General features: G+C 38.5%; 1 protein-coding gene across 1 annotated transcript in view; it reads left to right on the forward strand.

Annotated features, from left to right (window-relative positions):
• Positions 1-1,003: 1,003 nt before the first annotated feature.
• Positions 1,004-22,106, forward strand: part of PTPRQ (protein tyrosine phosphatase receptor type Q) — a 108,704-nt gene continuing 87,601 nt past the window's right edge. Inside the window, exons 1-9 of the mRNA XM_059816157.1 lie at positions 1,004-1,057; positions 1,529-1,640; positions 2,497-2,723; positions 8,660-8,729; positions 10,801-11,000; positions 12,403-12,652; positions 17,043-17,171; positions 17,939-18,085; positions 19,775-19,947. Of these exons, the coding sequence (XP_059672140.1) occupies positions 1,004-1,057; positions 1,529-1,640; positions 2,497-2,723; positions 8,660-8,729; positions 10,801-11,000; positions 12,403-12,652; positions 17,043-17,171; positions 17,939-18,085; positions 19,775-19,947 (1,362 nt within the window). The remainder of the gene's footprint in view (positions 1,058-1,528; positions 1,641-2,496; positions 2,724-8,659; positions 8,730-10,800; positions 11,001-12,402; positions 12,653-17,042; positions 17,172-17,938; positions 18,086-19,774; positions 19,948-22,106) is intronic.

Raw genomic sequence — 22,106 nt, forward strand, 5'->3', positions numbered from 1 at the left:
GGAATTGCTGGGATTCCAAATACAGGAAAATTATTAAAAAGTTAACTACCCTGTGGCTAGCAATAGAACAAGCACCAGCTATATCTTGGATTTTAACAGTAGCTCTATTCATGACAGTAGTAGTGCTAGCTTTAAAGGTTGAGGACAGCAGAAACACCAGGACTGTGCAGACATTCTTTGTTAACTGAATGCTGGGCAGACATACTTGAGCTTGCTCTCTGTGGATGGGGATGTCTGCACAGCGTAGCTTGGAGATTATCAGCCAGGTCTCAGAGGTAGTGTAGCAACTATAGTACAATATACTGCTGTATCCAGGCTAATTAGCAATTATCCTTCATGTAGCAAGTAAACTGTTCTTGGATGCTTTTATATTCAGTTGTAACTACTAATATATTTCTAGAGGGTGTTATTTAAGTTAACATCTTTTATTCCACAATTCTCTTTCAGAACCTGCAAAGCCAGAAGGACTTAAATTCTTCAATGTTTCATCATACTCCTTTTCACTGTATTGGAGACTACCGTATGGACATGTAGACAGATTTCACATGGATCTTATTCCTGATCATGGTTCTGTTGTTTTCCTAGATCTTGGAGTTAGGGAGTATCAAGTATGTGCTTTTATTACAGGACTTGCATGCGCTGGTGAGGAATTCAAGCTTGCCTCCTTAGCTATTTAATGCAAATATGAATATGAACGTACTAATGAGAAATTGGTCAGAGCAAATTTCAGCATCCAGAGTTTGTTACCTAACAACAGGTAGTGAATTTACTTTTTTTTAAGTCTGCTAGAAGGATACAACCAGTCATCCAAGGGTTCATGAATAGTTTAACAAAGGAAGGGCAGAGCTATTGAGTAATACAGACTCATTAATTGTGTACTTGCCAGGAAGATCTGTGCTTAAATCATTAATGCAGGCAACATTTCACTCCTAAGCCATCAAAAAGAAATAGGAGCACTTTCTGATTCTGCTGTCTGGAAAATATACTACTATTAACAGAAATAATGGTTGTTCTGGTTGTTTTCCTTTTGTTTTTTATTGGAACTGCAAAGATACAGGTATTTTATATAGATGCTTGCTAAAAAGTTGTTAATTATGTTTATTTCAAAACACAGGCTAGCTTAAGGCTCAGAAACTTTTAAGTTTTTCAGGCTGCTTTTGTGCTTATTCTTTCAAAAAGGAATTTTATAATGCTTCATATGTACTTTGATAACAATGGTGATACAGAAAAACCTCTATAGATCCACTGATAGGTGATTCTGTGATAAAATTAATAGTTAGTTTTGTTGTTATTTAATATTGAATGTTATACAAATCTTATGGAGGGTATTTAAATAAGATGGCAAAATACTATACTGTAGCTAACGTGTAAACTACCATTGTTACTGTTGTAAGTACTGTTGTATTTCTAAAAGCTTATTAACAGATCACTTTCAGTAATACAATGTTTAAACTTTTGGGTTTTGGTTTTTTTTTTTCATTTTCATGATTCTTGTAAAAGACTTAAATAAATTTATATCCTATTTCAGGCTGATTTTTCTAATACTATTCCTGGAACAACATATAATGTTACGGTTTCTGCAGTTTCTTCTTCACTATACAGTTCACCTGCAAGTAGAACAGTGACAACAAATGTGACAAGTGAGTTAATAATGACTGATGACATTTTGTTGATTTTTTTTAACTAGGCTTTTTTGTGTTTATTATATGCACAGTAGTATCTGAGGAATGATAATCAGTTTTGAACAGTCATTAGAATTTTTCATCTTCTTTAACCATAACAAAATACACTGAATCTGAGGTGTTCTATGAGAGCGTGAGAGTTTCTCTATCAGATATTTTTAAGATGCAGCCGTGGATGTGAATTGTAGTTGTATTCATCCATTAGCTTGGCTAGTTAAAAAAAAAAAAAAGGAAAAAAAGCATAAAGGAGAACAATTTATAAGCTTTTGAAAAATTTGCTCTTGTGTTATGTAGGAATATCGATACCCCAGTTTATATGTATAGTGGTAGACTTCAAAGATGTTTCAGAAAAATGCAGCCATATCAGACACGTTTTGTAAGAGAGTGCAGTTTGATTTTGAATGCTCTTAGGGAAGGGAGCTGAAATTAAGCATGCTAGAATATCTGAAATATTAAATTGGCATTAAACTCTGTTTTGTCCATGAAGATCTTGAGCGTTACATTTTTTACATGCTTATAGAAGAATGTTCCTGGTGTTCCAGAATTAATTTAATCATTTTTGTAACAGGACTCTAGCCAGAAAAAAAGCTTTTTATTCAACAGTACATTAGTTTTCAGTAGCTTTACTATTTTATGCTGGCAGATGATTTAATTTCTTTATAGAAGCTGTGAAGGTATCTCCATTATCTGGAAACTTAATTAAAAAATGTTTTATATCTGTGTACTTGTGTGTGTGTATGTGTGTGTGTATATATATGTGTGTGTGTGTATATATATATATAAAAAACACAATTAGTTTTGGTTTTTTTTTTAGATCCTGGGCCCCCTGTATTCCTTGCAGGTGAAAGAGTGGGCTCTGCTGGGATTCTGCTGTCATGGAATACGCCACTGCATCCGAATGGGAGAATTCTCTCCTATATTGTTAAATATAAAGAGGTCTGCCCGTGGATGCAAACGGCTTATACACAGGTCACAACAAAGCCAGATAGTTTGGAAGTTCTTCTTACCAGTCTTAACCCTGGAACAACTTATGAAATTACGGTAAAAGCTTTACGAATGTCTTTTAGTATTTTGAATTCTGATTTATTGTACTTTGTGTGAGTTTATGGTAGGTGCACATAGTGTTTTCTGAAGAACTTTGCTAATTACTGTTACCATATAAAAAAATATATTAGCCAGGTATTTGTTTACAGTAGTGATTTTTAAATTGACTTTAAATAATTCCCAACCAAAATTGTACTAAACCATAGTTTCTTCTATTGATAGTCTTATTGACATATGGCATTATGTGGTGGAAAATAAAAAGAAAAGGGTAGAATTTTCAAAAACATCTAAATCCTTCTTCATCTTCATTGAGATTTAATCTTTCAAATCACGGGTGCGCTTTGGATATTTCATGTAGATTTCTAAATCATCTCAGCCAGATCCAGAAAAGCATGTAGGTACATCTTTCTTTGATTTTAAACTTAATTAGTTTAAGAAGGAATTTTCTTGCCTGAATATCTGTTTACATGTGGCCTGTAAATACCTTAGCCTGGTTTCCCTAAGCCTGAGAGTTTTACCTAGTGTTATCTCCTGAAATAAAAAATGCCATACTTTTCCATTCCCTTCCCATAGATTTTATTGCCTAGATATTCACAGTGAATATCTACCGCTACAATCAGTACATGTATTTTCATGACTTCTATATGTGAAGTTTGTTTACATTGAGATTAGGGACTCCTGATCCATCTCTGAACTCTTCAACAATAAATGCTTTCAGGTGGACAGAAATTAACTATCCTCTTGGCATATTTGCCAAGCAGTTCTTCGCCTGACTTACTCTTTCATAAGAACCTTGGAGAGGTGCTTCTTTTCAATGTCAAGAATGAAATGATGTGTTTGATTTGCTTTATTCCATGTCATGTAAGTTGATACAGTGCAAAGCTATAAAAAAATATTGAAGTTGACCAGACTAGGAATAGGGCTGTGCAGTGATTCTTTGTAAAGGTGGGGGGTGTGTGTAAGAAAGTAAAAATGTTATTATGCCTACAATTGTGGGAAAGATGCTCACTGTGAATCTAGTTGTGATGACCATGCTGATAAAAGCCAGTATATTCACAGCTGCAGAAATGTTTATCCTTTGATCTCCTGCCTCCAGTCATCTGCTAAAAAAAAACCAAAAAACCACCACACAAAAGAAGTTCAGCTGCTAACTTATCACTTAGACTCTAAGCAGATGAATCTCCTCAGACAAATTCAGTTATTAAGGTAATTCAGTTTGCAATTCTGAGTACCTCAGTAGCACTTGTGTGGGATTCACTAATAAAGGTTTTTCAAATTCCATTCTTTGTTCCATATATGAATCTTTCCCAGGAAAACTGTGGGACATTTTAAATAATTTGTTTTACTCAGCAATAATTTTCTTTTTGTTGATTTATATGAGAGGCAATCCTTCCCATTGCTGGTGCCTGAAACATTGATCTTAGAGTAGAATTTGACTGAGGAAGGTGACTTGTGACCCAACAACCTCTGCCTAGCAGGGACCACACGGCTTTTCTCATAAGTGAATAAAAATCTGTTGGCAAGCTGAGGGCTGTTACATTACCTACTGCTTTGGTGGGCACCCTGACCATCTGACCCACAAGCAACCTCACGTAATCAATAACGACTCAGGTGGAAACACTTTTTCTACCTCACAGATGTGGCCAAAAAGAAACATTACATGTTTTCCTTCTCTTGAGCAATTTCTTGTGGTTCTTTGGCTAATTTATGTCAATTAAAAATAGCTCTTGATTTTTGTGTAGGTGAAGATTCTTTATTGTTTTAGGGTACCTGGCTTGGTCCTGGTGTTAAATTCATTCTGGTAAATACTGAGACAGTACAGTTCAACAAAGCTTATAAGCTTTCAGTATGGGTTTCCAATCTGTTTGTAACAGCCCAGTCTTAATTTCTTGACATCTAATGAAAAAAAAATAAAGAAATAGCAGTTACAAGTGATAATTTGTTAAATGTTGGAGAGCTATGGGTTATTTTGGACACCTGATCATTGATAATTTTGTAAAAACATGCACTCAAGATTTTTTCCTAAACTTAAATAATTAATGGCAATTTTATACTTCCAAGCATAAAATTTAATAATCCTTCCAAATGTGAACTGCAGCTACTTGAACTTTGGCTAGTACTTTGTTATCTGCATAGTAAACTTGTCCTTTTTAAATGTTTCCAAACTTTTTTCTATAATATCTGTTTGTGGCAGTGATCTCTAGAAGCTAAAAATACATTGTGTATACATTTATTTTGATTTCTCTTCAAAGCTAATCGGTGTGTGTAGCTGACACCTTTACCACGCAAATTTTTGCATACTTATGTCATAGTAACTTTGAGTTCTCTTGAAACTACACATATGAAATGGGAGTTTCCATGTCTATCTTAATGCTAGTTTTCCTTTCTGGACCCTTTTTACAATACCTACTTTGAGATGAGATGACAAGAAATCAGTCTTCAGGTGAGGACATAGCATTAGATTTATATAACATAATTTTAATGCTGTCAGAATTTTCTGATTGTCTACAGGTAATTTCCTCAGCTATTGCAATTATTGTAGAATTCATCAATGCTTAAGGACGTTTCAAGTCCTGACATAGAAGTGAGTAGGGTTGGCTGGAGTCATGAGGTGTGCGTGCATGGAGATGGGGTGTTTGTATGGCTTCAGAAAGAGCTGGCCAGTGGTACAGATTCTCCTTCACCAAGCAGAGCATGCACTGCACTGGAAGTGGTCGTAGGCATATGCATCCCTTTACATCCTAGATTAAGTCTCCCATGTTACCTTGTATTTCTTTGCTGTAGTTTGTCTGCCGTGGCTTACTGCTTTTGTTTAAATCATAGAATCATAGAATCGTTTAGGTTGGAAAAGACTTTTAAGATCATCAAGTCCAACCATTAACCTAACACTGCCAAGTCCAACACTAAACCCTGTCCCTAAGCGCCTCATCCACACGTCTTTTAAATACCTTCAGGGATGGTGACTCAGCCACCTCCCTGGTCAGCCTGTTCCAATGCTTCACCACTCTCTCAGTAAAGAAATTTTTCCTAATATCCAGTCTAAGCCTCCCCTGGTGCAACTTGAGGCCATTTCCTCTTGTCCTGTCACTTGTCACTTGGGAGAAGAGACCAACACCCACCTCTCTGCAACCTCCTTTCAGGTAGTTGTAGAGAGTGATAAGGTCTCCCCTCAGCCTCCTCTTCTCCAGGCTAAACAACCCCAGCTCCCTCAGCCGCTCCTCATAAGACTTGTGCTCCAGACCCCTCACCAGCTTCGTCGCCCTTCTCTGGACACGCTCCAGCACCTCAATATCTTTCTTGTAGTGAGGGGCCCAAAACTGAACACAGGATTTGAGGTGCGGCCTCACCAGGCACGATCACCTCCCTGCTCCTGCTGGCCACACCATTTCTGATCCAGGCCAGGATGCCGTTGGCCTTCTTGACCACCTGGGCACACTGCTGGCTCATCTTCAGCCGGCTGTTGACCAACACCCCCAGGTCCTTTTCTGCGGGGGAGCTTTCCAGCCACTCATCCCCAAGCCTGTAGCGTTGCCTGGGGTTGTTGTGACCAAAGTGCAGGACCCGGCACTTGGCCTTATTGAACCTCATACAATTGGCCTGGGCCCATCGATCCAGCCTGTCCAGATCCCTCTGCAGAGCCTTCCGACCCTCGAGCAGATCAACACTCCCACCCAACTTGGTGTTGTCTGCAAACTTACTGAGGGAGCACTCGATCCCCTCGTTCAGCTCAGTGATAAAGATATTAAACAAGACCAGTCCCAGTACTGAGTCCTGAGGAACACCGCTTGTGACCGGCCGCCAACTGGATTTAACTCCATTCACCAAAACCCTTTGGGCCCGGCCATCCAGCCAGTTTTTTACCCAGCAAAGAGTACACCCGTCCAAGCCATGAGCAGTCACTTTCTCCAGGAGAATGCTGTGGGAAATGGTGTCAAAGGCTTTATTGAAGTCTAAGTAGACTATATCCACAGCCTTCCCCTCATCCACTAAGTGGGTCACCTTGTCATAAAAGGAGATCAGGTTAGTCAGGCAGGACCTGCCTTTCATAAACCCATGCTGACTGGGCCTGATCGCCTGGTTGTCCCGTATGTGCTGTGTGATGGCACTCAAGATGATCTGCTCCATAATCTTCCCCAGCACCGAGGTCAGGCTGACAGGCCTTGTCTGTTCACAAACAACAGGTCCAGCGGGGCGCCTTCCCTAGTTGGCTCACTCACCAGCTGTGTCAGGAGGTTATCTTCCACACATTCCAGGTACTTCCTAGACTGTTTCCTCTCTGCTGTATTGTATTTCCAGCAGACATCTGGTAAGTTGAAGTCCCCCACGAGAACAAGGGCTAGTGATCGTGAAACTTCTCCCAGCTGCTTATAGAATATTTCATCTGCCTCCTCATCCTGGTTTGGGTGGTCTATAACAGACTCCCACCATGATATCTGCCTTGTTGGCTTTCCCTCTGTTTCTTACCCACAGACACTCAACCCTATTGTCACCATCATTAACCTCTAGACAATCAAAACACTCCTTGACATACAGGGCTACCCCACCACCTCTCCTTCTTTGCCTGTCCCTTCTGAAGAGTTTGTAGCCATCCAGTGGAGCACTCCAGTTGTGAAAGTCATCCTACCATGTTTCCGTGATGGGCACTATAGCACAGTTTTCCTGCTGGACAATGGCTTCCAGCTCCTCCTGTTTGTTGCCCATGCTGCGTGCATTGGTATAGATGCACTTTAGTTGGGCTATTGGTCCTGCCACGTTTTTGGGAGGACAAGCCCTAATTCCTGTGTGACTGATCTCGGGTATTTACCTGGTTTCTAGCACATCAACAACCCCTACATAAATAGCTTTACAGTCTTCTGAAAGACGCACAGTTTAGTCCTGAGAAGTCATTAGAACAGTTTTCCTTTCTGACCTGCTGGCTTCTTCCACTCCCTTTGCCCTTCGTTATCCCCTGCATGTTGTCTGTCACTTCTGCTATGATTCACATATAATTTTGCACATCTGCCCCTTCTCCCCTCGCTTTCCCCACACTCTGCACTGTCAGCTCCCTCAGCACTACTGCCCTATCTTTGTTCCCTGACACTGGCAGGAGGGAACGGCTCTGCCAGCTGGACAGCTTTTCGCTTTGCTGCTTCTTTCACACACCTCTCACCATCACGGTTGGAATTTTGCTCATGTTTTATCTTTTGTTGTCTCTGTCACATCTTTTCAAAATAAGGAGTCAGACTTCATTCCTCTTTGTAAGTATTGCATGCCATGGCTTATCACTGAGTCGGATTGTCAGTAAGTCCTATATTGCAGATCAAATAGCATCACTGTTGTGTTTATCTCCATAAATTCTACCAAAGTCTCAATGTACTGCCCTTCTGTGGGAAGACTCTGCTATGATTGTGAGCATTGAGGCACATCCACCATAAAGTGCATCCACAGCTCCCTGACCTGTTGTCTTTCTACCAAAAGACATGCTTTCCTTGAGTTTCTGCTCTGAGGGAGGTTGACCTGCTTTTGCTGTCCTTCAGGAGTTCAAGACATAAAAGACAACCTATTTTCCTTTTTAATCTTTTAAGTTATAGTATCAGTAAAATAGGAATGGGGAAGCTGGTTTAAGTGAATTGTGGTAAGGAAAAGGAGTGTTACTGATGTTGTTCTTGCTGTTGACTTCAGCATAAAATAGGGACTCATCAGTTTTGAAGTGTGGATATTCACATGTCGTTTTCTCAGTTTCTTAAATGGTTTAATAATTTTTCCATTTTACTTTTTCACATTTAAGTATTGGGTATAAATTAACAATACAGCTATAAAAGGCATGTTCCTTTGTATATTTATAGTTTAAAAGCTAGAAGGTGAATCTCTGTGTATCCTTAAGACTTTCCATAGTCTCTGAAACTATAAATCCTATATATTCTCTAATGTGGCTTTTTTTTTTTTTTCTGTAGGTTGCTGCTGAGAACAGTGCTGGTGTTGGAGTATTTAGTGATCCTTTTCTTTTTCAGACTGCAGAAAGTGGTAATTTTAATAAATCTGCTAATTATTTTAATTAAAGCTGCTCTAATTTGTTCAAATAAAGTATCCATGGCACATTTTATACTTGAAGAAGTTCTGATGCATTTAGAACAAAATTCTAATTCTTATTTTCTTACGCAGTGGAAAAGGTGCATTTTGTCCTATTTGCTAGTAACAGCATTTACAGTGTGCACATAGCAGGGTTTCTTATATACAAAGTCTGTTTCTGTTGGGGTTCTCCTATGCCAGTTTCTAGGTAGGCTGCTTCCAGAAAGCAAGGTCACAGGAGAGCAGAGCTACCTATCAAGTGGACCCATCTGCTGTTGCCTGCAGCAGTACTAGGAGCCAAAATTTATTGTGGGATCAGCTCTGGCATTGCCTACTTTTGTCAAGCCATATTTGTTTAGTGCTGGAGTCCAGTGCCTTCTGTACAAAGCCCAGCACAGAATGTATTTGACTAAGTTTTTACTTCTTAATTCTGAAGAAAAAAAATTATAATACATGGCTGAAATGAAAATTTGACTTGATGGTTTTGAAGAGTAAAAAATTGTAATTATAGCCTCAATTTGCATAATCTTTACTAATTTAGTGTTTGTAGTCTTGCTGACACTCCAGCAGCAGTTGAGCCTTAGCTGAAGAGCTGGCACCAGGCCAGTTACATTGGGGTGAAGAACTCTTAGTAGAAAATGGAATTTGTGCTGCAATGGCAGTGACCATCCCCCTGTGTTTAGGACTACTGGTTTGTTTCTGTAGCTGTACAAACCGCAGAGTGCCACATCTCAGTTAATGGCAGGAAATCATCACTCTGCATCAGATTTCTGGGATAAGGCAATGAGTTATGAAACGAAATATAAGAAGGGGGACTAAACTTGCCAGGTGGAGCTATGCAAAATAATTGTTTTTAACTCTTCTTTGTATGTTATTGTTGGTAGAAAACCTAATTTCCGTGAGCTTTATTTACTCATGTTTGACAGTGGCATCAGTCAGTGTTTCTCCATATGAGAACATTAGCTTTTTACTTTTTGATGCATTTCTGCTCACATTTTGTTAAAGCTAAAATCCCGTATTATAAATGTAATTAGAAGGTTTCTTCAAATTCTAGGTGAGACTTCTGTGTCACTGGTACTACATTTATACTTTTACCTTCTCGACTATATTTTTTAACTCTTGCTTTGATGGTTAAAGAAACCTGAACATCTTGATCAACATGAAGAAGTACGGTTTAAAGTAGGAAAGTTAGACAGAAGATGACATTATTTAAATATAAAGGCTGTAGTCTCGGAGGAGGGGGAATGAAGTGAAAGATCTGCAAAAGATTCAGCAGGGCCTACGCAAGAACAGAATATGAGGCTTGGAGGATCTGTCTCAATTCACCTGTGGAAGATCTGTAATTGTGGACACTTGCATATGTGTATATTTTTAAGGTAGCATAACCCTTTTCTCCTTAGTACTAAGGCTGGCTATCACAGGAACTTCTTCTGCCCGTGAGAGAGCCACAGTGCTCTAATTATCAGGGAAGTTCATATAGCTTGTAAAATCTCATTTAGATGCTACATCCCATTCCTTTGTGCTGTGATTAATACAGATGCTCTGACAAAAGGACCTGGAAACTGTCACTGATGCAAAGAACATAATTTCTGTAGTAATAGTGAATATTCAAATTAAATTGAGCTATTTAAAGCTACCAAAAATCTATATCCAACTGAAAAGATGACACAGATGAAGTGAAATAAAACACCCAGTGCTGTCATGTGCTGTTAAACAAACTAAAGTGGGCAAAAGTTTGCTACTTCTGACATAGTAGATTAGTTGCTTCTAGGAAGACTATTTTTAAGTTGACCAAACCAATTACTATATTATTATGAGACTGAAATAATTTTATTTCTCACTTAAACTAGTTTGGAAAAGAGCTGGTTGCATATCAGCTATTTACATGTGTTTGTGAATGGTTGTTATTTATTTGCTTCAGGCTTTGGAAGCTAGAAATGGCATTACAAAAAAAAATGGGATTTAGTTTTTTCCAGTGCTGAGAAGAAAAGTATATCTCACTGCTTTTTTTTGTTTTGTTTTCAAGCTCCAGGTAAAGTAGTGAATCTCACAGTTGAAGCCTTAAATTATTCAGCTGTAAATCTGATCTGGTTTCTCCCTCGGCAACCAAATGGAAAGATAACTAGTTTCAAGATTAGTGTGAAACATGCAAGAAGTGGAATTGTAGTGAAAGATGTCTTGGTTAAAGTAGAGGACCTTCTGTCTGGGAGGTTACCAGAATGTAATGTAAGTGCTATAAACCTTTTAAAATAGAAATAGACTTAAGCCACAGAATATAGTTTTACATTTGAATTTTGAGACAAAAAAGTTGGAGGCTTGCTCTTCAGAATAATCCCAAATACTTTGCAAACTTAGGCCCAGGGCAGGGTATAACTGTTGAAGAAAAACCTTTCTGTCCGAAATAGTTTAAATGGAATACTTTTCCTTGAAAAGCTCAGTTTAATCAAAGTGAAAATGTTAAGGAAGGTAAATTTGGTGTCCTTTTAACAGAAAATGATGAGATAGATAATTCTGACTTTTTTTCAGCTTTCATTTTTTCATTTTTTGTTTTTTACAGCATTCAATTAGAAAAGGCAATAATTTTTTTTTGTCAGTGCAGACATACTGTAATGTTAATATTTTTATATATAGTATGATAATGCTTTTTATATTTTAAATGTATGCTTTATTCTGTGTATCACATTTCAACATTATTTAAATACTTTTCATATCAAAATAAAAAGACCCACTATTAGCAGAGTGATTTTTTTAAAAAAATGTATGTAGTCTGAGTTGTTCGTAAAATAAGCATTCACTGAAAATTTCTGAATTTTGACTATTCATTGAATTCAGATCTGTAACCAATGTATACCTTTCAGAATTTCTTGAAGAAATTTCTCTTTTCAAGTGTTTATTCTCCTTTTCCTCTTTATTCTGAGCAGAGTGTTATGATTACTTGGATGTCAAGTTGCCTGACTTTTTTTACTTTTTTTTTTCTTTTTTTTTTTTTTTCCCCCCAGGATGCTAGGCTTAGTACTTTAATGAAAAGTGCAGTTTTAAATTATTAAAATTATCAGGACTTTGATTTCAGATTTTATTTGGAAGATCATCTTAGGCATTGTGAAGGTTTCCAACATCAGGCTGATTTAATTCAGCACTGAGAAGAGAGACTACCACCTACTGGATCATAAGCATTGGTTATTGTAATGTCTAGCAGTTTTTCAGAGGTGTCTCCTGACAGTATGGATTAGGAAACCCCTGTCTGGTCTTATCCATTATATATGTATGTATGTATACATAACGTACATGTGATATAGAAGAACCTAACTTTTTTTTTTTTTTAAGAGAGAGACTGAATGCTGAAAATGGAATCTGGAAATAATTAAATGAATCCTAGTGAGTTGCTTCTGTTCAGTCAGATTTGAGAACTTTTGGGATAAGGCAGGAAACTATAATACTGTCACTAACAGGATGTACTAGCAATGTCATCTAATGAAATGATAACCTAAATTTGGAGAAAGAAGTGTAAAAAGGAGAACCAATTTTGGGCAATTTTATTTCAAAGGTGGTTGTCCTTTTTTGATCTACATATATTTACAACTATAGGTTATAGATGCAGCTTATCATGTTTCATATTTTGTCTTTGTAGGATAACAGTGAATCATTTTTGTGGAGTACTACCACTCCTTCAACTACTTTTGGTAAATCCACAATGCCTTCGCGGACTACAGTTATACCAAGTACAGAGGCACCGAGTCAAATGAGCTCTGTTTGGAATGAACCAATTAGTTTTGTTATAACTAACCTCAGACCATATACTACCTATCTTTTTGAAGTCTCTGCAGTTACCACTGAAGCAGGTTACATTGACAGTGCAATTGTCCGGACACCAGAATCAGGTATATATTGCTTTCAAATGGAAATAAATTTCTCAGATTTATATGAAAACTTCAAAATACCAGTTTGAAGTTATGTTGCAAGATACTTCAGTCTGAATCTGTCTTCATCTGTATCACGCTCTTGTATTTCTATGATTACTTAATTTTACCTGATGGAATCAACCAAAAGTATATATAACTATTAATGTATCTAATAATGTATAATGAGTGAGAGTTCAGTTATTATTAAAAGCAAAGATACCAAAGTATGCTCAGGACTGATCAAATTTTAAGAACTGCAATTGATGGCACAATGGAAGGAGAATTAAAAATACAGATTAAAAGAAAAGGTGTCAGGCATGGTATTCAAAAAGTATGTGTATTGTGTACATAGCAATGCACTTAAAGCTTCCTTGCCTTTGTGGAAAAATAAGCAGTATAAAGAAAACCCCTGTCTCATGGTTCCTCAATCTGGACCTATTGCAGAAAGTTGTTCAGTACTGCAGAAATCTTTAAACACTAGGAAAGTTGATTTTGGACTACCTGCAATGCACTGAGAAATTAGAATTGGAAACAAAAAAGGTTGTCCAGGAGCAGGAGTTTTTTAATGGCTTAAGTAGTGGGCAACATTATGCATAGAGCAATATTAATAGCAATAATAACGATATTAATAGAGAACACCTATCAAAAACGTGTTCTAGAGGAATGTTATTTTGGCTTTCTGTTTGCTAGGACATCATTCTTTTGCCTGACACAGTTTGATGTTACTGGGTTCCCCTTTCATACATCCAGAATTCATAGCACTGTTCAGATGAAAAGAAATTTAATTCCCTCCTAGCACTGTTCATTTGAATCGCTTTGCTAGATTTAAATATCCTTAGCTTGCTGTTCTGTCTAGGGTTAATGAAGTTTTGGATAGTTTCTGTTCTAACGATCTCAGAGCTAATTTCCAGTTTAGTTTTCACCCTGTTAACATCCTAGGATAGGTGCACTGGTAATAAGAAAACCCTGGACAGTGATGAAAAGCTTATGCAATGGGGTTTAGTTCTGCCAAATAGATAGGAAGATGTCAGCTGTTTGAAAGACAAGATCTTCAATCCTTGCCTGTGCCTGTACAGTCAGGGTTCATTCATTAAATCATGGTCTGAGAAAAGGGAGATTGTCTTACTGGTTGGTGTAGGTGCATGTGTGGTGTGCCCAGAGCCACCGGCACACCCACAGTCAGCCCTCATGGCCTAAGCCTCAGCAAGTCCTTCCTCTTAGCAGCACACTGGCACACCCAGGTTTCTGGGTCCATCTCTATTAGATCTTCACCTTATGAGCATTCAGGTGCTTCTTAAAGTGCTCCCCTGTGAGTCCTACATGCCAAGGAACCTGTTCAGAGGCTAACCATAAAGTTGGTTGGTGATTTATTAGGAAGGCATGAGTTAATAGATGTTTTGCCTCATTATTTTTATTTTCTTACCTTTCATTCGCTTCAGTGGGAAAGATGTTTTTACATGCTAAAGTTTGTATTTATCTATATAGCCTATGTAGTAAAATAATGATTTAGGAGTGTTGCTTTGCAGTTCTTGTAACAAGTCCCCCCTCCAGTATCAAGCACCATCATCCAGTCTCTCTGTAATTACTGAAATCCACTTCCCTTTTCCAAATGTCTTCATTCTTACAAGAATCTCTTTAGTGTCACACTAGCCAACCACTCCAAGTTACCAGTTTCTCATATGGCCAAACCCTCACATTTCAATCCTCCACTGGAGTGTCTGAGATGAGGCTTGAGGGATAGAAATTGATGGATTATAGTTTGTGATAGCACGTGAGAGGATGGAGAGCACATTTATTTCAACTATCACTTTTCTGCTGACACAGGAGCATGACACGGAGTTGTTGTCATGCCCATTTTGCCACATAGACGAAGGTGATATATGTCCCTACTGTATAGCTCATTTATGTTCCATTTTAAAATGCTGAAAATTATTTCTGTCCCTTCCAACCAGAATTTTCTGAGTGATGCTGAAGCTCTCCTGTGTTCCTGATATTTTTCTTGCTTTGATTTTTGAAAGAGAGGCTTCTTCTTTGAAGTACTTTAAAATGCTTCATTATAAATATTTTTTTGAAAACTCAGCATGCAAATATTTCCTTTGCTGGGATGGCTGTCAAGGGGAGGATACTTCTACAATGAGAAAAAAATTTAAACCTTGGGAAAGAAAAAAAGTGGACCCTTAAGATGATACTTCAGAATTCTGTGCAATTGTAGCTGATGAAATTTGCGTAACTAAGAATGATTAAGTAGTCACTACTGACCAATCCATTATATATCTTTTAGAAATGACAGGATTTTTCATTTCATTCATTTGTACAGTAGTTTTTACAAAAGGTGATAATACTTTTTAAGAGTAGTATGTTAGTTAACGGGCATATTTGTTTACAAGATCAGTCTATGTCTCCGTATTGGCTTAAATCTCACACATGACATATTAAGACCTGATTTGCGTAGAAATCTATATCAAACAGTTTACTTGGGTATGCAGCGTTTTTGAAAATCAGGTTTGTTTTTACTCTATATGGATGTAAAAAATTCCACCTCCTTCAGTTGTCTTTGGATTCAGATTTTCATCTCAATAGTAATCTCTCATTAACTTATCAATACAGTAAGGTATGCTTTAGAAAGGACAGGGATTGCATTCCATAATCACTTGAGTATGGGATTCATTTGATTTAAGTTAAATTTTTTTTAACTTATGTTCATTTAATTTATGGGATTCATTAATTTTATGTTTCATGAAAATAGAAAATTACTCAAGTATGCAATGTTTTTGCAAGCTTAATTGTTTCCAGGTTTATCTTTTTGGATAGTAATATATATCATTAGTGCTGTCAGAAATCTTCAATGTGAACTATTGTCTATATGAAAAAAGAACCTGTTCAAGGAAGAAAAATGTACCCAATGTGAGCTCTGTATTGCTGAGCATCACAATCGTATTTGAGCAACTTCTGTATGTAATCTGTATCTGTGGTGGGTTGACCCTGGCTAGATGCCAGGTGCCCACCAAAGCCGCTCTATCACTCCCCTTTCTCAGCTGGACAGGGGAAAGAAAATATAACGAAAGGCTCATGGGTTGAGATAAGGACAGGAAGATCCCTCACCATTACCATCACGGGCAAAACAGACTTGACTTGGGGAAATTAGTTTAATTTATTGCCAATCAAAATCAGAGTAGGATAATGAGAAATAAAATAAAATCTTAAAAACACCTTCCCCCCACCCCTCCCTTCTTCCTGGGCTCAACTTCACCCCTGATTTTTTCTACATCCTCCCCCCGAGCGGCACAGAGGGATGGGGAATGGGGGTTGCAGTCAGTTTATCACACATTGTTTCTGCCGCTCCTTCCTCCTCACACTCTTCCCCGGCTCCAGCGTGGAGTCCCTCCCTTGGGAGACAGTCTTCCACGAACTTCTCCAACGTGGGTCCTTCCCATGGGCTGCAGTTCTTCACAAACTGCTCCAGTGTGGGTCCTTTCCACGGGGTGCAGTCCTTCAGGAACAGACTGCTCCAGTGTGGGTGCCCCGTGCGGTCACAAGTCCTGCCAGAAAACCTGCTCCAGCATGGGCTCTTCTCACCACAGGTCCACAGGTCCTTCCAGGAGCCTGCTCCAGCATGGGCTTCCCACAGGGTCACAGCCTCCTTTGGGCATCCACCTGCTCCTGCATGGGGTCCTCCATGGGCTGCAGGTGGATATCTGCTCCACTGTGGACCTCCATGGGCTGTGGGGTGACAGCCTGCCTCACCATGGTCTTCACCACGGGCCGCAGGGGAATCTCTGCTGTGGCGCCTGGAGCACCTCCTCCCCCTCCTCCTTCACTGACCTTGGTGTCTGCAGAGTTGTTTCTCTCACATATTCTCACTCCTCTCCTCTCTGGCTGCTGTTGCACAGTTGTTTTCCCCCTTAAATATGTTATCCCAGAGGTGCTGCCACCATTGCTGATTGGCTTGGCCTTGGCCAGCGGTGGGTCTGTCTTGGAGCCGGCTGGCATTGGCTCTATCGGACATAGGGGAAGTTTCTAGCAGCTTCTCACAGAAGCCACCCCTGTAGACCCCCTGCTACCAAAACCTTGCCATGCAAACCCAATACAATATCATTATGAAGTCCATGCTAAACTTGGTAGAATCTCTTCCACATTTGTCTTCTAAGGATTATTTGCATACTACCAGCTCTCTTGATATCTTTTGCGAGCATTACCTTAAAAAAGAAATTAAATAAAAATAAGTCTTTTTAATGAGATGTGCTTTTAATGTAGCTTCCCTTCAGAATATTTAATGTTTATGTTTCATATGAATTGTCTGCTATGTGCTTCTTGGAAATCCTAACCTAAATTATTTTATGTTCAAAGACTTTTTCCAATATTGTTTAAGTTCCAGAAGATCCACCACAAAATTTTGCCAAGAGCAACATTACAGCAAAGTCTTTCTTGGTGATTTGGGACCCACCAACCATAGTAACAGGAAAGTTTAGTTACAGAGTTGAGCTGTATGGACCATCTGGTAAGTCTGAATTGATGTTTTTATTCCTTTTTAATTTTTATGATTATTTCCTTAAACTTGCATTCTTAGTGTCCCTGCCAGTCAAGAATAAATATTTGAAAGCAGTGCTATGTATCCTTTTCACTATTAGACTTTCTAATAGTTTTTAGATCACTTTTAAGGGAGAAGTCTGCCCATCACGAGGGAGAGTACACAATGAAATTCATATTAGATATTCTTAATAAAGGAAACCAGCTTTCCTCACTCTTTTAGAGGGGTGACAAGCTAAGCTCACAGCTGAATTAGGATGCTTATATATCCAAATCATTCTGTACCTTTACTCTTTTCTCTTTCTGTTAAAGATTTCTGGAGGGTTTTCATCCCTGCATAGTATACAATCAACTGTATGAGTCTGTTTTGGTGTTTTTATAATTTTTTTTAACTCAGACACTTAAGTTTAAAGAAGTTATATAACTGTATATAGTTAAGTAAGACGTAAATGAACTCTATACTAATGTTTTTTATGGGACCACACAGGAAAAGCAATAGAAATTAATTTATAAACAAAAAATCCCCACCTGTTAAAATTCATATCTTCTTGAGATAGTTTTGGGGGATTTTTTCAGGCATTCAGTATTATTTCCAATGAGGTTGATGCCAAACTAGCTTTTTCACTAATAAATTTGGCTTTTCATTGTTCATCATCCTGAAAAGTAGCTATATTTAGTATTAGCAAATAATGGATTGTTTTTATTTCTGAGCTAGAATCTCTTCATTTTTCATTCCAGGTCATATTCTGGATAACAGCACAAAAGATCATAAGTTTGCATTTAGTAACCTTGTGCCGTTTACAACATACGACGTGTACGTCGGTGCTGAGACAAGTGCTGGGGTGGGGCCAAAGACTAACCTTACAGTTTTCACTCCTGCAGATAGTAAGTAAGCATAAAGAAGTGAATTAAATGGGCTGTACATGATAACTGGTTTCAGTTTTCCCTTCAAAGCCTTTTAGGTACTTTGCAAAGGAAAGAATGGGTGTGTTATAAGAGTCTTACAAGAGAGGGATAATAAGCTAATGAAAGAAATTAGCTGAAAATTTATTATGTAGGTTTATTTCTCCGTTTTTTTCGAGTTCATACACTGTCACTAAATTTACTTGCTATCAGAAGCCTTCAGAGGTTGTGAAAGAAATGTAGTTTCCGCCTGAATGAAAGTAGTTAATAAGTATGGTAATTAAGTTGCAGGTCCCCCCCTTATCCGTTAGATGGCAGCAAGCAGAAGAGAAAGAACAGTGCAGGATTCCCCACGATTGGTTTGTTCAACCCCAGTGTTTCTTATTAAACATCTTGTTTGACTAATTTTCACCAAATCCAAGGCTCCATACCAGTTTCTAATGGAGCCACCTTTACCAGGGTCCATAGCTCTGAGGCAGACCCAACATCGACATCTTGCCCTGGGACAATTAAGCGGTTAGTTCTGCCTCTGAGCCATCTACTCTGCTGTTTGTGAATTCTGGCTCCCAACAGGCTGCTCACCAGGTGCGAGTCCTTTGCTCTGTAGAAATGCAGTTTTATCTTATATGTGTGTGAGACTGAAGGATTATTGGTCTGCAGCTGAGAATGCGACCAGAAAAATTTGAGAATCAGTGTGTAATAGGCAGGCAGTTCCAAGGTGTTTATTTTTGTGTTGTGTTTATGCCACACAGCACAAATTTAGAAAACCTCTCAATCAGTGATTGCTGCAATGCTTGCTGTCAAAGTGTAACAGCAGGAGGAACACCTATCCTTATTTGTCGTATTCTTTCCTGAAGTATCCAAAGGATCTGCTTTTGTCAGCTCTCTGAGACAGTTTCCAGAGATGGCCTGCCTTAGTACAGCGGTGCTCATCTGCTGTCTAAACTCACCATCAGAAACCGAAGGGGATTTTGATGATGGGTTTTTGGTTTTTTTTAGAGTGACATAGAATGTCTCAGTTTAACACCAAATCTACAAACCTTCATTATGCCAGTCATTTCAAGTTTGTCTTTTTCTGTGGTATATTAGGAAAAAAATATTTTTTATATCAAATCTGAATATCATTCTATTGAACTTTTTTGATATATATTAGCCTTTCTGATCTCTGGAAATCCTATGTAAAGTACAGTATCATTATTACTGTGCAGTTAAAGGAGAAATTGAACCAAAATCTGTTATAAAAGTGAAATAAACAAGATGTATCATGTTATTTTTTTTCAGCTTTTTTACTTCATTCTTGTATGGTTTTGATGAATTTAGAATTAAGGTTTCATTTTCAATATACTTGAGGTTTCATATAGTAAGCTAGCAAAGGTTTTCTTGCTTCCAGTGCACTGACTTCAGTAGAGCTATCCTTATTTATACCATCTTAGGATTTGACCATGTTCATATATATGTCATGTACGTCAAAAAACTGTGTGACTGTTTTTAGAACTGTAACTTGTTTGCTAAAAAAACATGTGAAGTAACTCTCTACCTGCACAGGCGCAACTCAAAAGGTAAGGACGTGAAATTTGATTAAATGCCTATTGTACTTTGCACACAGTGCTGAAAAAGCTTGTAATAATCAGAGATGTTTAATTAAATCAAGTTTTCTTCTTAAATATTTAGTCCCAGGTGCTGTATCAGATTTACATCTAGCAGAAGTGGAAGCCACGTATATAAAAATTGTTTGGAGGAAACCACGACAACCAAATGGAATCATTACCCAGTATAGAGTTAAAGTACATGTGCAGGAAACAGAGGTGATTCTAGAAAACAGCATTCTCAAAGGAAAAAATAAGGTGTTCATTTTTTTTATATGGATTTCTTTGCTAGATTAAATTTTCTTCTCTGCCTTATCTGATAGGTACAGAATGTGGAATTCCCACAGATGAGTTGTCAATGCTTTTAAAAGCCACCTTCCTCACCCCACCCTCTTTCTCTGGCTGAGTTTTAAAGACATTCCAATAATGCTGTTTCCACAACATGAAAACAATAAATAATTCTGGTGTCATGATCCAGACTTTCTTAGCTACTGAAGGCAGGAATTCATAGCCTACAGTCTTATCCTTTCTAGCCTTTGAGTTATTTGCAGCATAGTGTGACCTAACAGTAGGAATACAGATCTAGGTGCCTAGGTCGTTACATAGCCACTCAGGCAAACTCCTAGAAGATGTGGGTATGAATCCTGTGGAAAAGTGAATTCAACATAAGTCTCCCAAGGCTGGTCAAGTGCTCTGCTTGCAAGGCAAACACCCCTAGACTTTCTGCCCCCATTTGTGTCCCTGAATGTACATGTCCGATATAACATGCTGAACTCTGTGCCATAGTTGCATATTAAGGATATCTGTGCATATCTACCAGATCAAATCTTTTAGGAGACTTACGCTGTTAGTCAGTCTGGTTTCTGGATTTTGGGTGCTGATGTGCTCTACATGCTTAGACAGGGCAGCTCTGAGCGTGTAGGACAGAACTGCACCTCGAACAGGCCACACCTCGAATACTGTGTTCAGTTTTGGGCCCCTCACAACAAGAAGGACATTGAGGTGCTGGAGCGTGTCCAGAGAAGGGCAATGAAGCTGGTGAGGGGTCTGGAGCACAAGCCTTATGAGGAGCAGTTGAGAGAGCTGGGGTTGTCCAGTCTGGAGAAGAGGAGGCTGAGGGGAGACCTCATCACTCTCTACAATTACCTGAAAGGGGGTTGCAGAGAGGTGGGTGTCGGTCTCTCCTCCCAAGTGACTAGCGACAGGACAAGAGGAAATGGCCTCAAGTTGTGCCAGGGGAGATTCAGGCTGGATATTAGGAAAAATTTCTTTACTGAGAGAGTGGTGAAACACTGGAACAGGCTGCCCAGGGAAGTGTTGGAGTCACCATCCCTGGAGGTGTTCAAGGAACGTGGGGACGTGGCATTGTGGGACATGGTTTAATGGGCATGGTGGTGTTGGGTTGATGGTTGGACTTGATGATCTTATAGGTCCTTTCCAACCTTAGTAATTCTGTGAACTATAGACCCCTAGCAAACGTTCAGCTCAGGATTAAGTGCTTTCTCAGGTAGGGCTTTTTGGTCTTAATTTTGAACGTAGGAGCCCAAAGTTTGAATAATTCCTTTTTTTAGACAATGATGTCTTTCTCTGCGTCTGACATAGAATCTAAGTTTTTGATGTAGAGCTCAGTGAAGGAGTTTGCTTTCAAGCTGAATTATATACATTAAATAGAGCCCTGGAGGCAAACGTTAAATAAGGAGTAAGGGGGGGAAAAATGAAGATAAGGATCCATTCCTTAAAACAAGCAGGCATCCCTGGAAAGTGAAAGTATATAACTCTATAATTAAAGATTGTATCATAGTACAGACACAGAAAAAACGAAAATTGTCTGCACAGACATGTTTTAATGATGGGATTTGCTAATTTTTGAGTTCTTAGTTTAGCATCATTGTTGCTTTATTATAGTTTATTGAATGTAATTTTCTAATTAAAAAACCAAAACAAATCATAACAACCATTACTTTATTTAGAACCTGATTAACCCAAGCTTAGAGCACCTACAGGATTTGAACTGTCAGATCCGCAGTGCTTAAAGGTACTCAATAACCAGTAGCAATAAAAGGCTGTTATAAGTGGAAGAGCCTCAGAAGCAAAAAGTATTTCTGCATGGGTTACTATTTTGCTGTAAAATGTTGGTGGAAATGAGGCATATATAGCTTTTACCTGTTGGTATTTAGGTGAGATTGATGCTGTATCTCTGCCTGTGGTTAATCCCTCCTAGCTACAGCAGTAAAAAAGCTGCTTTGCCCTCTCTCCACCCAGAGTCTGCAGGGAGAGAGCTAATGTGTATTAGTTACATCACTGTAAAAGCATCTCTTTCTGGCAGTGAAGTGGGCCATATGTGTGAGTGGGGAGTGTTCATAGATGACAGCAGAACAATTTAGAGACACTGGAGCCCTGGATTCAGTCCCAGATTC

This window comes from Gavia stellata, chromosome 4, assembly GCF_030936135.1.
Source record: "Gavia stellata isolate bGavSte3 chromosome 4, bGavSte3.hap2, whole genome shotgun sequence".
Classification (NCBI taxonomy): Eukaryota; Metazoa; Chordata; class Aves; order Gaviiformes; family Gaviidae; genus Gavia; species Gavia stellata.